At 36.1% G+C, this 16,919-nt stretch overlaps 1 protein-coding gene across 4 annotated transcripts in view; it reads left to right on the forward strand.

Moving 5' to 3' along the window:
- The window catches only part of Ecpas (Ecm29 proteasome adaptor and scaffold), a 116,181-nt gene that overhangs the window by 23,356 nt on the left and 75,906 nt on the right, over positions 1-16,919 (forward strand). For all 4 annotated transcript variants that reach the window (XM_075967129.1, XM_075967128.1, XM_075967130.1 and 1 more), the window contains 4 exons: positions 2,448-2,578; positions 9,555-9,671; positions 11,954-12,072; positions 14,169-14,318. In XM_075967129.1, the coding sequence (XP_075823244.1) occupies positions 2,448-2,578; positions 9,555-9,671; positions 11,954-12,072; positions 14,169-14,318 (517 nt within the window). The remainder of the gene's footprint in view (positions 1-2,447; positions 2,579-9,554; positions 9,672-11,953; positions 12,073-14,168; positions 14,319-16,919) is intronic.

Raw genomic sequence — 16,919 nt, forward strand, 5'->3', positions numbered from 1 at the left:
GCTGTTGTTAACTCTCTTTACTTGAGTGAGAGTGTTTTTCCATTGTAAAGTTAATCTATTTTCTTTTGTTCTTTGTAAGTAGTAACTATATCCAGGCTACCTTGAAAAGAGAAAAGGGAATGAAGCTATAGTTTCCTTTAGGAACATACTACATCTAGTAGTTTATTTTTCCATAAGAAAGATTAGCTTCTTTTTTCATTTAGTTTCTTTAATCATTTATTAACATCAATATGGATGTTTCTAGTTTGGCTTTTAATCCAGTGCTGTGCTATTTATTGTGTTCTGTTATTAATTGATCTACTATCGGCCAGTAGGAGCTCTTTCAGTTGATTTCTATCCCTTCTTGGTGCTTCATGTCATCTCTAATATTGTAAGATATTTAGACTGACCTTTCTAATATAATCGTTTTCCCTGTCCTAAGCCCTGGGATTGTTAGTTTGCCGAGAAATCTGTTCCCTTTTATTACAGAATGATATTTAGAAACAAGATTCATGCTGGATATAGGGTTTGCACATTGCTACGAGGGTGTTGCTGTTTCTTGTCTCTTTAGGACTCACTCGACTAATAGATGCCCATCTTTCTTCACAGAGAGATTATTTGAGGCAAACAAAATAATTCTTAGTATCTGTTATAAAACTTGGCTAATTATTAGTCAGTGGGTAGTCTGAGTTTCATTTGTATGACTTCTGACACCTGTCTATTGGCTAATAGTCTACTTATTATTTAAAGTAAATTTTAGTAGCTATATTAGTTCACCTGAAAGTGTTTTCTGTTTTTATCACTGCATAGTGAAGGCTTAAAAATTTATTCTTAAATTGAGATATAGTGCATGTTGTCCAGATCAAGATATAGAACATTTCCAGCTCATTCATTGCCACTGATAATTTTTTTTACAAGTGATGTGTGATGTTTGCGTGTGTGTGAATGTGTATGTGGTGTGTAATATGCATGCCTATGTGTGTGTGCAGAAATGTTTGTCCTTATAACAGGGAGGCCAGAGAAGGTTTTGAATGTGTTGCTCTTACTCTACACATCATTCACTTGAGGCAGGGTTGCTCTTGCTTACCGAACCTGGAGTTAGGCTGGTGATCAGTAAGCCCTGACTTTCCTTGTGTGTCTGCTTATTCACAATGTTAAAGTTATAGCCACTTGATTACATATATCCAGGTTTTTACCTGAGTTCTGGTTATTTGAACTTGGATCTTTGTTTGTACACCAAGAGCTTTTACTTGTGAGTCATCCTCATCTGCCTTTTTGAGATAGTATCTTGTTATGCAGAACAGGGTGACTTTAAACTCAGCGTGATCCTTTTACTTCAGCCTTCTAAATGCTGGATTATAGTCATGCATCACTTTGCTTAGTGCTCTGATACTTTTTGCAAGAGACTTTGAGGAACAAGTATCTCATACAGTACCATTTTCCCCCAATACTGAAAATACCAGAAAGTTGACAGTAATTTGCAGCTAGATATTTGGCATTTGTGCGAGTTCCCTCTCTGTCACCTTTCCCTCTGTCCTATAGTATACTTGTCAAAGATACACGGCGGCTTGTTTAATAATTGCTGTCTACCTTTTGCTGAACACACCCCTATGGTCTTGTCTAACATTTTCTCACTGTAAGTTTCCTGTGGGAAACTTGTCTCTGATTTTCTGATTCAGCTACAACACAGTAGTAGTCAGTGATTCTGTCTTTGGAGAAACCTCATCAGTTAGGTTGTTCCTGACATCTAGTTAAATAAAGTTCTTCTGTTGTGTTCTGCTAGCCAGGCCTGCCTCTGCCTCCCGAGTGCTGGGTTTAAAGGCATGCACCACCACCGCCCTGCATATCCTTTCTTTTTTTTTTTTTTTTTAGAGGGTGGTAATATTTATTTTAGCACAATTTCAGAGGTTATAATCCGTAGTCATGCAGGAGAAGAGATGGGCAGGATATGGTTAATGACAACATATATTCATTCAAGTATGTTCCCTATGATGTTTCCTCCAACTAGATACATCACCTACTTTATTTTTTATTAAATTTATTTTTAGAACAATCTTTTCTCATTTTATAATAATATCCCAGTTCCCACTCCCTCACCTCTTCCTGCTCTCCCCACCTTCCTTTCACCCCACTTGGGAAGCCTTACACTCTCTGAGGAGCATATCCTTTCTTAATAACTAAGTCCTTCAGAAAGACAAAGTAACTTTGTATGTAGGAAGGAATTTCATTACTCTTGGCTGTTCTCCTTTCTAGAGATTAAATGTCCCCAGACAGTTGCAGAGTAGCACATGATTAGCTATTAGACCTTTAAAGCAGTACTTCCTGGTGTGTCAGAGTCAATTGAAGGGCTAGTCTAATTGAAATTCTTGTTTGAAGGATCTGCAGTACAGAAAATAGGATTATGTTATAAAAATAGGCTTGGTTATGTTTGGTTTGTCAATTTCTCTTGTTTTCTTTTTATATTATAGATCAGCTTGAACGGGTCTTTTTACGACTTGGCCATGCTGAAACAGATGAACAGTTACAAAATATTATATCTAAATTCCTTCCTCCTGTTTTGCTCAAACTGTCCAGCACTCAAGAAGGAGTACGGAAAAAGGTAAGCATGTTGGGGGCCATTTGGGGGGAAATAATTGGTGAAGAGTGTATATCATGAAGTGAGGTTTTTAAAAAGATTTCCATTGTTGTAATGTACGCCTAAGATCCTAATTACCTTTCCAAATGTATGGTAAGTCTAAGAATCAGCTTCTGATGGAAAAGCTTAACTGCCTGGGGTAGCTGCCTTTACTACCCAGTGCGTGCTTGTTATCAGTGCCAGGTGCTTTAATCGAGATAATCATCTGGACTGATCTAAAACCGAATATGAAAGCCAGTGTAGGAAGGGGAAATGTTGTTTAATCATTGGTTGATGGTGAATATATCCTTGAATAAAGGTAATAAAGGTAAGCAAATAAAGTTTTTGAAAGCAGACTATTCTAATGTAATTTATACTTTATGTTCTACAAAATACTATTTCATAAAGATATATAACTATAATATCACTATTTTATTTTTAAATTGTTCTTTATAGAATATGTTTCCCTTTAATCTGTAGAATAGTTCATTATTTTTTCCAGTATATTTGTGATAGAGCTTCTGGTCTTTGATCTGTCATTAGGTTTCATCTCCTGTGATATTATAATTGATTGATGTTAACTTGAATGTCTGCCCTAAAAGGCCTGATTTGAGTTCAATAGGAAGATTATCTTCTAGAATGTCTGTTTTGTTTGCTGCTGGAAAAGATGGACAGTCTTACCATATATGTGTTAATCTTTACGTGCTGTTAATCCTTATTTGTTGAGGTAGATTTCTTTTTAGGCATGTCATTCTCTTATTTAAGACCCTTCAGTGGACTTTTCTTGCTCTCAGGGTATCAAAATTCTTTTACAGATTGATATCTGTTTAGTGATAGTAGCCTGGTTATTTACTGTAAATTTTCTGTATGCCTTATGGGACATTCTGTATTTGTTACTTTTCTCTATTGCTGACACAAAATACTTAACTGTGTGTGAATTCTAATTGTTCTTAATAACCTGGAGTCAGATATTAGGGGGTGAAAGCTGAGAGATCAGAGAAGCAGTGCAGCCAGCCACTAGAGATACTATTTACCTCTATGAAATCCTTAGACTCTGTCCTCTGACTGACTGCTTCAGGCTGCACCTCAGACTGCATCTGCACTACCATCTGCACTGAGCTCCTGTCTCCTTCCATCTTATGCTCTCTCCACCCAGCCATGCCACTCCCGTCTCCACCTGATCACCTTTGTGTGCCTTGAACTCACAGAGATCCCTCTGCCTCTGAGTCCTGGGATTGAAGGTGTGTGCCCATTCCCTGGCCTCTAGTGGCTTAGCTCTGCACTCTGATCTCCAGGCAAGCTTTATTTGTTAAAACACAAACTATCACTACACCTAAAGAAGGAAGAATTTACTTTGACTCACGGTTTAAGGCATTATAGTAAGACTATGAAGTCATATAGTCACTCAGTAAGCAGAGAATGGAAGGGAAGTGAGGCCTGGCTATAAAGCCAGAGCACCTCCCCAGGGACCAACTTATTCCAGTGAGATTTTATCACCTAAGAAGGTTTTACTTTTCAAAACAACATCACCAGCTGCATACCAAGTAATAAAATGCATGGAGCACATTTTACATTTGTTAAGAGGGAAAAAGAAAGGAGTAGATGGAAGAAGATGGGAATGTGGTTATGACTGAGTATGGATTGATGTGAGGCTTCTTGATAAGCAGGAAGAGAGATCTACCAGGTTAAGAGATGATAGATTCCTAGTTGGGACTGAATGTGATGCCCTTGGTGAGCTCAACAAGGCCACAGAGATTCCCTCAGTGGATGAGGATGGATGATAGGAGGAAGCAGAGTTCTACAGTACTGATTTGAGTGGGTGGTAGTGATATCTTTACTTAACTGCTAGAGCTATTTGGACTAGAAGCTGAAAGTGGAGTTCAGGAAGTAGCCAAAGAACCATTGTTTTAGTTTATGCTGAGTAATTTTAGTATAATAAAAGCAAACAAACTGGTTTACTTAAGATACTATATTTCTTTTTCTTTTCTTTTTTGTAGAAAATAATCCCTTTTTAATTACCTGTTTCAAATTTTAGGTTATGTATCATTCACTTTTGTTGTATTATTATCCTTCCAAATGTAGAAATTTCATTCTTGTTTTCAGGGTTCTTTTTTTGTATGTTTTTGTGTGTATGTACATGTTTTCATGGCATGTGACTGTACACATATAAAGGCTAGAAAATGATGTTGGATTGCTTTCCCAGTTGTATTCCACTTTTTAAATATGTTTACAAGATTTTTAAATATTTGTCTGCATGGATGTTTAGCCTGTATGAATGTCTGCTGTACCATGTAGATGCCTGATGCCCACTGAGGCCAGAAGAGGGCAATCAGATCCTCTGGAACTGGAGTTACAGATGGTTGTGAGCCACCATATGTGCTGGGAATTGAATCTGGATCCTCTAAAAGAGCAGCCAGTGCTCTTAAATCCTGTGGCATCTTTTCAGCCCCTCCACTTTTTCCTTAAGGCACGATCTCTTACTACACATGGGCCTCACTGATTTGACTAGACTTGGTTGGCCAATGAGCCCAACAACCCTGCTGGCTTTATTTCCCCAGTGCAGGTATATGTGGCATTATGTATAGCTTCTTTTCTTTTTTAAAGCAAGGATTCTTATTGGCTGGGTGGTGGCACACTCCTTTAATCCCAGCATTCAGGAAGCAGAGGCAGGTGGATCTCTGAATTTGAGGTGAGCTTGGTCTACAGTCTTAGTTATGGGTGCCTGGCCTTAGTTTGCCTAATTTCTCGCCAGCTTTTCTTAGCTTAAATTATTCTGACTACCTTTTGCCTTTGGGCTTTTTTCTTTTCTTACTTCTGTATATTTTACTTTGGCTGGCCCATGATGTCCTCCTCTCCTTGTTCTCTTGCTCCTCCTCTTCATTTCTCCTTCTACTTATTCTCTCTGCCTGCCAGCCCTGTCCGTCATTGCTCCTGCCTTGCAATTGGCCCTTCAGCTCTTTTTTTAGGACCATCAGGTGTTTTAGACAGGCAAAGACTCACAGCTTCACAGAGTTAAACAAATGTAGCATAAACAAAAGTTACACACCTAAAAATAATATTCCTCAATAGAACCCTGTCCTGAAAAACCAAACCCAAATAACATGGATTCTGTGGGCTTGAACTTAGGCCTGCGTAGCAGGCTCTTTACTGACTGCGCTTCTTCTCAGCTCTTAGCTCTAGTTTATTGGTCTCTATTATCAAAATTATAGTATTTGTTTGTTTGCGTATTTGTTTATTGTGCTGGTCTCTGACCCAGTGCTTTCTAAATACTTGACAGTATATCACTCAGCCTAGCTTAGGTTAATTTTTCTTAGGGATGAGCTGTTTCAAAAGGCAAACTAGTATTTAGGTTTATTTTCCTCTTTTTATTTGCAATATATCTATTTTATTCAAAAATTTCCTCAAGATTTATATATATATGATAATGATGATTATGCATTAAGTGCTAGGTTTACAAAATAATGTGAAGGGGTTCTTCTCCACATTTTAGAGACCAAATTGAATTTAGAATGGTTGACAAACTTTTATTTGCTTATGTTTACTTATTTAATGACTTTTTAAGAGTCTCACAATATAACCCCCACTGACCTGGAACTCTGTGTAGACCTTGAACTTACAGATCTGTCTGCCTTAGCCTTCTGTGTACTAGAATTTAAGGCATGCTCCACCACTCCTGGCTATTAACGAATTCTTAAAAGACCAAAGAATGAATAGGTGAGTGAGGATTTTAAGTTTAAAATACAAAATACCAAGATACCTTGGTCACCAAATACATTTTTTCATTTCTTATGTTTCCAAGCATGCTCATAATGAATAAAGACCCGTTTTTCAAGTTGTCTTTGCTATTCTGGTTATATTTTTCAGTTACACTGACACACAGTGTTTGCTTTTTTTTAGATGAACTATTAATAAGAATATTGTTTTTAGTTTTGAAGTATTTGATACAAAATTTTCCTTCTTTTATTTTTCATTCTGGACTGAAATCTGACAGTTCTGTTTAATTTTTCCTTTGGTTGTGCTTTGGATGGCTACCACCCAGGCTTTTGTGCATGAGAAGTGTGTGTTCTACCACTGTTACATCTGCAGTCCTAAAGGGTATTCGTGATCCTGAGAAAAGTCCTTCATAAGCTTTAAAACAATTCCTGTTTGTGGACTGTGGATCTCAGTGTGCCCGGAGGCTGTTTGCTGCTAACACTGTACAGTTGTCTCGAGACTGTCTTCTAGTCTTGTATATTAATAGTCATGGATTACAGTTTTCTACAGTTTGCAGTAGGTTAATATTTTGATTAGATACATTTTGATGTACAAATTTAATGTTTTATTATCAATTACAGTGTATTATATATGTATTTATTGGCAGAGTGATTTACTCTTAAGCAAAATTGAGAATTTCTGGGACAAAGAAATAATACTTAAAGCTGGTATACTTTAATATCATACTACTCTTTGACATATCTTTTCATTGAATCTTGTTGTTTGCCTTTGATGTATTATCATTTGAGTCCTACAAATGGGAATAATGATCCTTAAATTAATAGTAATAGCCAAAATTATTGGACAGTGTCTCAGTTTAGCAATTCTGTGAGGTATAGGTGCTCTAATTATTCCTATTTTATAGATGAAAAAACTGGAACTCAGAGAAGGTAAGTAATTTGCCTTATGTCACATGACTAACAATGTACTTTATAAACAGGGACTTAACAGATGAGTAACTTCAAAATTAACTTGGTTTCTGCCAGATACTGCTTCTGTGTAATGGCTACATATGTTAATTTTTTGCTGTATTTATGAGAATAAATTTAATTCATCCAAAGTTAGTCAAAGTAAATAGGGGTTAAAAATCACTCTGAAGGCAGTAATAGAACTTTTCTTGTGTGTTATTTTGACTTTTAGAGAGTGGATTCTTGATAGGAATCTACTTTCATAGTATATAGTCTTATACTTTATGCCTTGTAAATTTTAGAACAGTGTAATAATTGTCATTTGAGTAGTATTGTTAATAAAATGTATAGATATTGAGCACAAATACAGAATGCATTTTTCCCCTTTAATAAAATATATAAAATAAGACTCATAGAACATTTATTTTTAAATAGAACTCATTTATACCATAGTCTCCTCAGCATTTATTTTTGTTATTTGGTTTTTTTGTTGTTGTTGGCTTTTTTTCTTCTTTTTCTTTTGAGAGAGGGTTTCTTCTGTGCAGTCCTGGTTGCTGGCTGTCCTGAATGATTCTGTAGACCAGGTTGTCCTCGAACTCACAGAGATCCATCTGCCTCTGCCTCCCAAGTGCTGGGATTAAAGGCATGCGCCACTACTTCCAGCCTTTTATTTTCTTTTATGCATATGATTGAACCCAGGACCTTGTGCATATTAAGCAACCATTCTTTTTATTTTCTTTCTTTTTCTTTATTTTTGTACTGTCTTTAGACAGTGTAAAATTTTATACTCGAATTTTATAACCAGAGTTAGTTGTATTGATTTTGTTTGTTGACTTTGTGGAACTTTGAGTCCTTACCATCAATTTCATAATGTATGTTTGACTTAAGTGGGATGTTACATAATATAGCTTTTAGTTGTGGATAAATTGACTGAAAGAGAGCTAAAACCTTGGGTTTTTTTGGTACTAATTAGTATCAACTTATTAATTTTAAGGAAAATGAGGTTTGCTAAGTAGAATTCTGTATTAGTTAACTTTTTTTTTGTTCATAGTTACTACAATAGCAAAAAGTTGTGCTGGAGAGATGACTCAACTTTTAAAGGCTAGGCTCACAACCAAAAATAAGAATAGCAAAAAGTTAATGCCTGACCATACCTGACGTTAGCAAGGCTGTGGAACAACTTGAGTGCTCATGTACTACTGCAGGAGTACAAATTACTGTTCACTTTGGAAACTACTTGGAAGTAACTGCTTAAACTGGGTGTGTGCATAACTTCGTGATTAAACACTTGTAGTCTTGGATTTATATCCAACAAAAATAAGCACATATGTTTTGAAAGGAAATATATTCATATCAGCACTATACTTAGTCACCCAAACTGTAGTTTTCACTAATGTGTGCTTTGAGGCTTCATTGTATGTTTCAGGAATAATATATCATAGATACAGCCAGCCCTCCAGACTAGTTAAAATGTTCAGTCTTTTTTAGGTTAGAGTTTAAAAAAATGTTGAATTTCTTCTCTCTTAGTACATATTATACTGGAGTAAGACCGAGGCCATTTATCATAAACTTGTATATTTTCCTTTCTTTCCACACACAGGAATTGTTGATGTGTTAATTTCTGCTTTTGTTCCTTTCCCACTAATAGAGGAGGAAGAAGGTTGTTATTTTTTTATTTAATTTTTTTTTTTTTTTTTTTTTGCAGACAGGGTTTGTCCTGGAATTCACTCTGTAGATCAGGGTGTCCTCCAACTCATAAAGATCTGCCTGCTTTTGCCTCTTGAATGCTGGGATTAAAGGCCTGTGATACCACTGCCCAACTTTTACTTGAATTCTTTATTGGTATCAGATGATTTTCAGGATAAAGGAAATGTACTTCAGTGTTTTGCTAAATTCTATTGTAATCCAGACCTTGCTTTTCTGAATTCTTACCATTCTGGGTTTCATCCAGATATAATTTGCCATATTCTTTGAGACCCTTGTTCTTTTCTAAAACTGGTTTCAGCTTGAAGCACATCTAATCCCCAGAACTCAGTGTTTCTACCACTTTTTCTCAGAAGTAGATTTGACAGACTAAGTGTATCTAGAAACAGTAGAATCTTCTATTTTATATTCTTGGGATCTCAGAAATTCAGATGCTGTGTTTCTGGTTCTGATACATCCCTTTCTGAGATACCAACTTTATAGTCCTTAAAAAGAATAAAGTAGCTACTTTTCACCAAAATAAGTAATGTCTAAGAAATTAAACTTTTATTTTTAAGATATGATTGGTAACTTCGGTTCTTCTATCTTTGCTTTAGGTAATGGAACTGCTGGTCCATCTGAACAAACGTATAAAAAGCCGCCCCAAAATACAACTCCCAGTAGAGACACTATTGGTTCAGTACCAGGACCCTGCTGCAGTTTCCTTTGTCACGGTGAGAATTGGTTTGTTTTGGAATGTTTTTTTTTCTTTTTTTAAAAATTTATAGTAAATCCTTTTACTGTGTTGTTGATGCCATCAATGTATGTTGGCAACTTTAGAATTTTATTCTTAGACCATATCTAATAGAAATATTTTTACTTTAAATCGCATGCTGTTTTTTCACAGAGTACTGATTCACAGGTAATATTGCTTCAAAGAACATTATAGGGACATGGTAATGAATGTCAATTTACACTGAACAAAGAAATGTTGGTGAAATGACCACCAGGTCTTTACTTATAGAGAACCTGAACACTTTAGTCCTTAGAAATTAAGCGTAGAATAGAGGTTATCAGAAGCTGGGAAAAGGTTCATTACTAGGAGCAAAGTTAGAGAACAGAAACTTCTGCTCTGCTATTGTCTAGTTAGGGTGACTATGGGTAACAGTCTGATATCTGACATCAAATAGCTAGAGGCGCCCAGTGTGGGGTGGGACCTACAGTCCCATTGACTTGTTAGGTAGAGGCAGGTAGAAAGTCAAGACTAGCCTGAGCAATGGAATGGAATGTTCTTCTTGAAAAAATAAAAAAGAGAAGAAACACACACACATAGGAAAAACAAAATAACTCAGCAGGAAGCAAGGGAGGAAAAAGGCTTTTCAAGGGTTTGCTTTAATGAATGGTAGATATTTAAGGGTATGTTTAGCCTAATGGAAACATATAATGTATATATATATATATATATATATATATATATATACTAAAATGTCACATGGTACTTTATAATATATATATATATGTATATATATATATAATTTTTTTAATGGTATTAGGGATTAAACCCAGGGCCTTTTACGTGTAAGGCAAGCATTCTGCTGAGCTATATTGCAAGTACATACAATTTTTATTTTTATGTAAATAACAGTGATTTTATTCTTAGTATATGAGACAAATCTGAATAGAGAGAAGGGTTACAACACATGAGCATGAGAAAGCAATTGTGGGTGCCAGATGTAGCATGAATTCTGATTGTTCTTAATAAAAACATGGAGTTAGATATTGGGGGTGAAAGCTGAGAGATCAGAGAAGCAGTACAGCCAGCCACTAGAGAGACCTTTTACTTCTACTGAATTCTGAGACTAAAAGGACAGTCGTGTCCTCAGACTGTTTCCTCTATCTGCTTCAGACTGCATCTCAGACTGCATCTGAGTTGTCTCCTCCCACCTTATATTCCTGTCCAGTCATATCCCTTCCTGTCTTCACCTCCTAGTGCTGAGATTAAAGGCGTGCGACTCCCAAGTACTAGGATTAAAGGTGTGAGCCACCACTGCCTTGCCTGTAGTGGCTTAGCTCTGCGCTCTGATCTTTAGGCAAGCTTAATTTGTTAAAACACAAACAAAACGTCACAGCAAGCAATACTGTTTCTGATGTGTGTATTCAAAAGATACCCTTTCTGTAGTGGAGTACACCTGAAACTGGCAAATATTCCTCTTCATTCCATTTCATGAAAACAAAATATAAGAAATGATATTATATGAAGACTGTTTTCCTGGTTCTTTTGATTTTTAACAATATGGCAAAATTTAATAAGTTGTTTTAGCAGGAGTTACAACTTTTGGAGGTGTTGTGCCTGTTTTTGACAGACAGTTCTATTAGGGATAATATCTTTAAGACAATATAATCAATGAGGCCCAATAACTGTGCTAAACAGAAGGCCTTATGAAACCTTTTCATTTTTTCTGACTAATCCTTCAGATGAGTAGCTCTGTCTTATATATAAATATGGATTTATGTCGTGGGTTTGCTACGGTTGTGAATTTTACATGGGTTATAGAACTACTGATAACCCTGAGTTTCCCTGGCTCCTCTGTCATCCATTGCTGATGTGTAACTGAAGTGAGGAACCAGACTGCTGCAGTTTCCAAAGATAGTTTTAGTAACTGACCAGCTGGGAAAGGGAAGCCTGGGGTTTGTTAACATGTGTCGAGTACCTAATACAGCAGTCTGGGAGACTGATGGTAATGCAGACTTAGATGCTGTTTTACTTCCAGATAACAGTAATTACACATATGACTACTTTCGGTTAAGTCACCTTTCTTGTATAAAAAGCCCACTTTAAAACAAACAGTTTGAATAAGTTGTGCTTGACTTCTTACCCTGAATACATCGGTAACTTGACTAAGCTGTAATAAGTCTGTGGAGAGGATGATTTTTTTTTCATGATTTTGTTATAACTATAACTTCTTGTAATCATATTTTCCTTTCATACTCACTTGCTTTTCTTTTACTGCATTAGAATTTCACTATAATTTATGTTAAGATGGGCTACCCTCGCCTGCCAGTGGAAAAACAATGTGAATTGGCCCCTACGCTTCTTACTGCCATGGAAGGGAAGCCTCAGCCACAGCAGGATAGGTATGGCTTTTCCTCATTACCTATTTCTTATCTGCAAGAGTCAGCAACTGAGTGTCTTTCAAATACAGGTCACATTTGATTTCATTTGGCAAATGGAAAGGGATCGAACTCATTTAGCTGAAAGATAATTGAGTTTTCTGTTATTATTTTAGTTATTATTTTATTAATAGCATTATAAAAGTTCTTGATGTGAACATTAAAAATGTGTAAACCTAACTGCTTTAGTTTTTGTTATTTGTTTTTAAGTGGTAAATTTATGTGATGTTAAATATCATTTTGAGTCTGGAGAAATGGCTCAGTAGTTAAGAGCACTGGCTGCTTTTTCAGAGAACCCAGGTTCAATTCCTGTCACCCACATGGTGGCTCACAGCCATTTGTTAACTCCAGTTCTAGGGGATCCAGCACCCTTTTCTTGCCTCTGGGCACTAGATTATTCTTGTGGTATACAGACATACATGTAGGCGAGGTACCTATACATGTGTTAAATAACAAAAAGGAAAATTTTTAATCAAAAAATTTCTGTCTTGAAGTATAAGACATTTCTCGGCAACTTCTGGAAGCAATAGAGAATTTTTGATATGATATTAAAATAGGTGCTGGAAAATTGGAAGGACTTGGATATCATTTGTCTGTTGGCTTAGGGAAAAGATCTGTATCTCAGACCCATCAATGAGAAAGATATTTCCAGTTCTGTTTACTTACTAATTGATCAATCAGTTGATTGATAATGGTGCTGGGGCTCAAATCTAGGACTTCAGAAACCCTGAGAAAAGGACTGTGGGTATTTATAAACAAAATTAGCAATTAAATTTTTAGGGTGTTGGAGAGATGGCTCAGTGGTTAGGAGCACTGACTGCTCTTCCAGGAGAACCCGGGTTCAGTTCTCAGCACCCACATGGCGGTTCACAACTGTCTGTGGCTCCAGTTCAGTGAATCCAACACCTTCACACAGACATGCATGCAGGCAAAACACAAATGCACATAAAATAAAAATAAATAAAAAATTAATTTTTTATTTAAAGGACATATTTGACTTTATTTTTTAAAATTTAATTTGAAATACCCTTTGGTAACATCAAGTCTATTATATTTTCTCGAAGTTTTAAAGTGATGGATCACCTTGGCTAAATGCTAATAATTTCTTAATACTTTGACTTTCTTTTCTTTTCTTTCTTTCTTTTTTGACCATGTTGAAAATTTAATATTTTAATATCATTTCAATTCTTTTTTTTTCATTCAAAATTTTTTCTTTTCTTTTTCTTTTCTTTCTTGCTAGCAGGGTTGCTATTGTAGTCCTGACTGTTCTGGAACTTGCTCTGTAGACCAGGCTGGCCTTGAACTCAGAAATCCACCTGCCTCTGCCTCTAGAGTGCTGGGATTAAAGGTGTGCACCACCATGTATAGAAGTTTCTGTCCTGCCTGGTCCTGCAGCCAGTTGTTCAGTCCCAAAGAAACACACAGAGACTTATATTAATTATAACATAATTATATACTGTTTGGCCTTTTAGCTGAGGCTTATTAATAACTTTTACAATTTAAATGAACCCATAATTCTTGTTTATGTTTATCCATGGACTTGGTACTTTTTCTCACTGAGTCATTCAAATCTTGCTTCCTCTGAGTCTGGCTGCCTTTTCTCTTCCCAGAATTCTCCTAGTCCGGTTGCCCTGCCTATACTTCCTGCCTAGCTACTGGCCAATCAGCATTTTTTTAAACCTATATGAGTGACAAATCTTTACTGTGTACAGGATCATACTCCCACAGCACTACCATGCTCATCTTAATACTTTGAGAGTCTTAATTTTCTTTCTTTCTTTTTTTTTCTCTTTTTTGAGATGTAGCCCTGGCTGTCCTGGAACTTGTTCTGAAGATCAGGCTCACCTCAAACTCACAGATATTGCCTACCTCTGTCTACTGGGTGCTGGGATTAGGAAATCAGTACCACTCCCTAAATTAGGATTTTCGTACATAATTGATATCATAAATGAACAGTTCCTGATATAATTGCCAACTTTTATTAACTGTTCTTTGTTGTTATTCACATGTATAAAAATTGAATGATAAAGTAGTTTCAATAAATGTAATTTTTCTTTCAGCTTAATGCATCTTTTAATACCAACCCTTTTTCACATGAAATACCCAGCTGAATCATCAAAATCAGCTTCTCCTTTTAATCTTGCTGAGAAACCAAAGACTGTTCAGCTGCTTTTGGACTTTATGCTAGATGTCCTTTTGATGCCTTATGGGTGAGTTAAAAAAGACCAAGCAATGTTGTTTTTTACTGAGTTTACTATATGGAAATTATATGCTGTTTTAAATGATTTGGCTCACTTGTGAATGGATTCATCTCTGAGGATTTGCATCAGTCTTAAATGCTAAGATCCAGCTCCACTGCATAAAGGCTCTGTCAATGTAGACCTGCTGTTGTGGTTTCATACTTCACCTGTCCCAGGCAGAAATAGATGTTGTGTTGAGTCTCATAGCACCTTGTATGTACCCTTAGGAAATTATATCCAGCTTTTCTTTTTGTAGTTTTCTTTCTTCTTGATGTCCTGAAATCTCTTTGCACTGGTACCATTTACTTTTGGATCTATTCAACTCTGATTAAAATTTTGTTCTCACCTCTTTGTTTTCTAACTCAGTTTTTTTAGTTAATGTGCAAAATAATGGGCTTCACTATGATCTGTTATACACATATGTCACTGTACTTAGTTATCCCTATCATGCCTTCAAATTTCTCTACAGTGCTGTAGTGCTGCCTGATTTTTAGCATAGATATTGATCAAAACACATCTTACTGTGGTTTCTCATTAGCCAGTTGTTGTATGCATTCAGCAGTTCATGCTCTACTGCAAACACTTGTCATCTTACTCTTTACAGCACTGCAATTAATTCTCTTTAGCATATTTCTCCACAGAAGAAGTAACAACAGAGTCACTTTGGAAAGTATCTCTTTCTGGCTTGATGACAACTCTGTCTCTGACAGACATTTCTTATTCTATGTAGATATTTGCTCTGTTTTCTGTATCTTTATAACCCCAAAGATCCTCCTGTATACTACTTTGTGTTTTTATCACATTGCTGACATTTTCATTTTCTTAACAGAATGTTAGCCCCTTGTAGTCAAGATATGTTTTATCAGATTTTGGAATCTGGCCTAGTTCCAGGTTGAGATCTGCCACTAGCCTATTGATTTTGTCCTGTTGTCAGAGATAGTTTCCTAAAGTTCTTCTGATCTTGAGTGTAGATGTACATAGAGGACCAGGCAAATGGCGCTGCACATCTCTGACCTCAGTGCCAGAGACCAAAGGGTTCAGGTTGTATGATTTGATTTGCTCTTCTTTGGCTCCTCTAGTTGAGTAGCTTGATTTTTCTTTATTCTTTTTTTTTTTTTCTGTAGGGCTGTGACGGCAGGCATGAAACTGAGAGTGGGCGAGAATATAAACTCAAATCTCACCCCCAGTGACTTACTCCCTCCAGCAGTTATGGTTGTGGGGATTTACTGTCCCCCAAAGTGCCAATAGCTGGGAACCAACTATAAGCCTATGGAGACATTTTCATTCAAACTACCATAGCTTTCAAGTACTTTCTTTAATTATAATGAGAATTTTATTATTATCCATTATGACTAGATTTATCAGTATAGAATTATACTGTTAAAGGGATTTTAACTAGTATTTATATCAAAAATTTATTTTGATTATGAGGAATACTAGTTTTAATTGGATCAAAATGAACTCATTAGAGATCTTATTTCTACTCTCTATAAACTAAAAAATAAATAAGATAATAATGAGGAGATATAAAAAAAGCTTTGAATATATACTGGGAAAATTCTTATTTTTTCTGACTTTTCCTACTTTTAAGACTTTATTATTATTATTTGTACGTGTGTGTGGAGGTCACTTTGTGTACCTGGTTCTCTTTCTACCTTTCATGGGTTTCAGACTCAAACTCAGATTGTCAGACTTTTGTGGTCAGTGCCTTAACACATTAAGCCATCTTGCTGGCTCCTAACATTTTCTCTTTGATCCTTTTACTTTGTTTTGAACTTTTAGACTGTTTTGCACTTGTATGTTGGCAGTTTGTCAGAAACTTCAGTGAGTTTTCTGATGTGAGTTACAAAGAAAGGAGGATAGCTGAAAGCTCTGGGGCATAGAACACTGTCACCACATGCCTTTTATGGTCCCTGAACTCGTGTCTATTTGCCAGCTAGAAGTCAAAATATAGTGAGTCTTTACTAACTCATCAGACAGTAGTGTGCAATGGAAATGGAACAAATATTTTGTATTCAACTATTGTTAAGTGTTGTAATTCATTTATAACTGCCTTGAGTTATAGGTTCTTCTGATTAGTTTGCTGAGGATATAGACACCTTTACTTAAGATGCCTTTAAGATTCTTTATGTTGCTGGGTGGTGTCACACACCTTTAATCCTAGCATTCAGGAGGCAAAGACAGGTGTATATCTGAGTCCGTGGTCAGGCTGGTCTATGGAGCAAGTTCCGAGACAGCCTACATAGAGAAACTGTGTCTCAAAAAACAAACAATAAAGATTCTTTACGTTTAAGTTTTTGTTTTAGTTGTTCTAGCCTCATGCTTCTCAACCTTCCTAATACTGTGACCCTTTGGTATAGTTCTTCATATTGTGGTTACCCCAAGCATTAACTTATTTCTGTAATTTTAATTAACTTCATTTCTGTAATTTTGCTATTATCAATTGTAGTGTAAATATCTGTGTTTCCTGATGGTCTTAGGCAGCCCCTGTGAAAGGGTCATCTGACCCCCAACGAGGTCATGACCCATAGTTTAAGAATCCTGTTCTGTCATACTGCTGTACATGGACAG

Source organism: Microtus pennsylvanicus, chromosome 3, assembly GCF_037038515.1.
Source record: "Microtus pennsylvanicus isolate mMicPen1 chromosome 3, mMicPen1.hap1, whole genome shotgun sequence".
Taxonomy (NCBI): Eukaryota; Metazoa; Chordata; class Mammalia; order Rodentia; family Cricetidae; genus Microtus; species Microtus pennsylvanicus.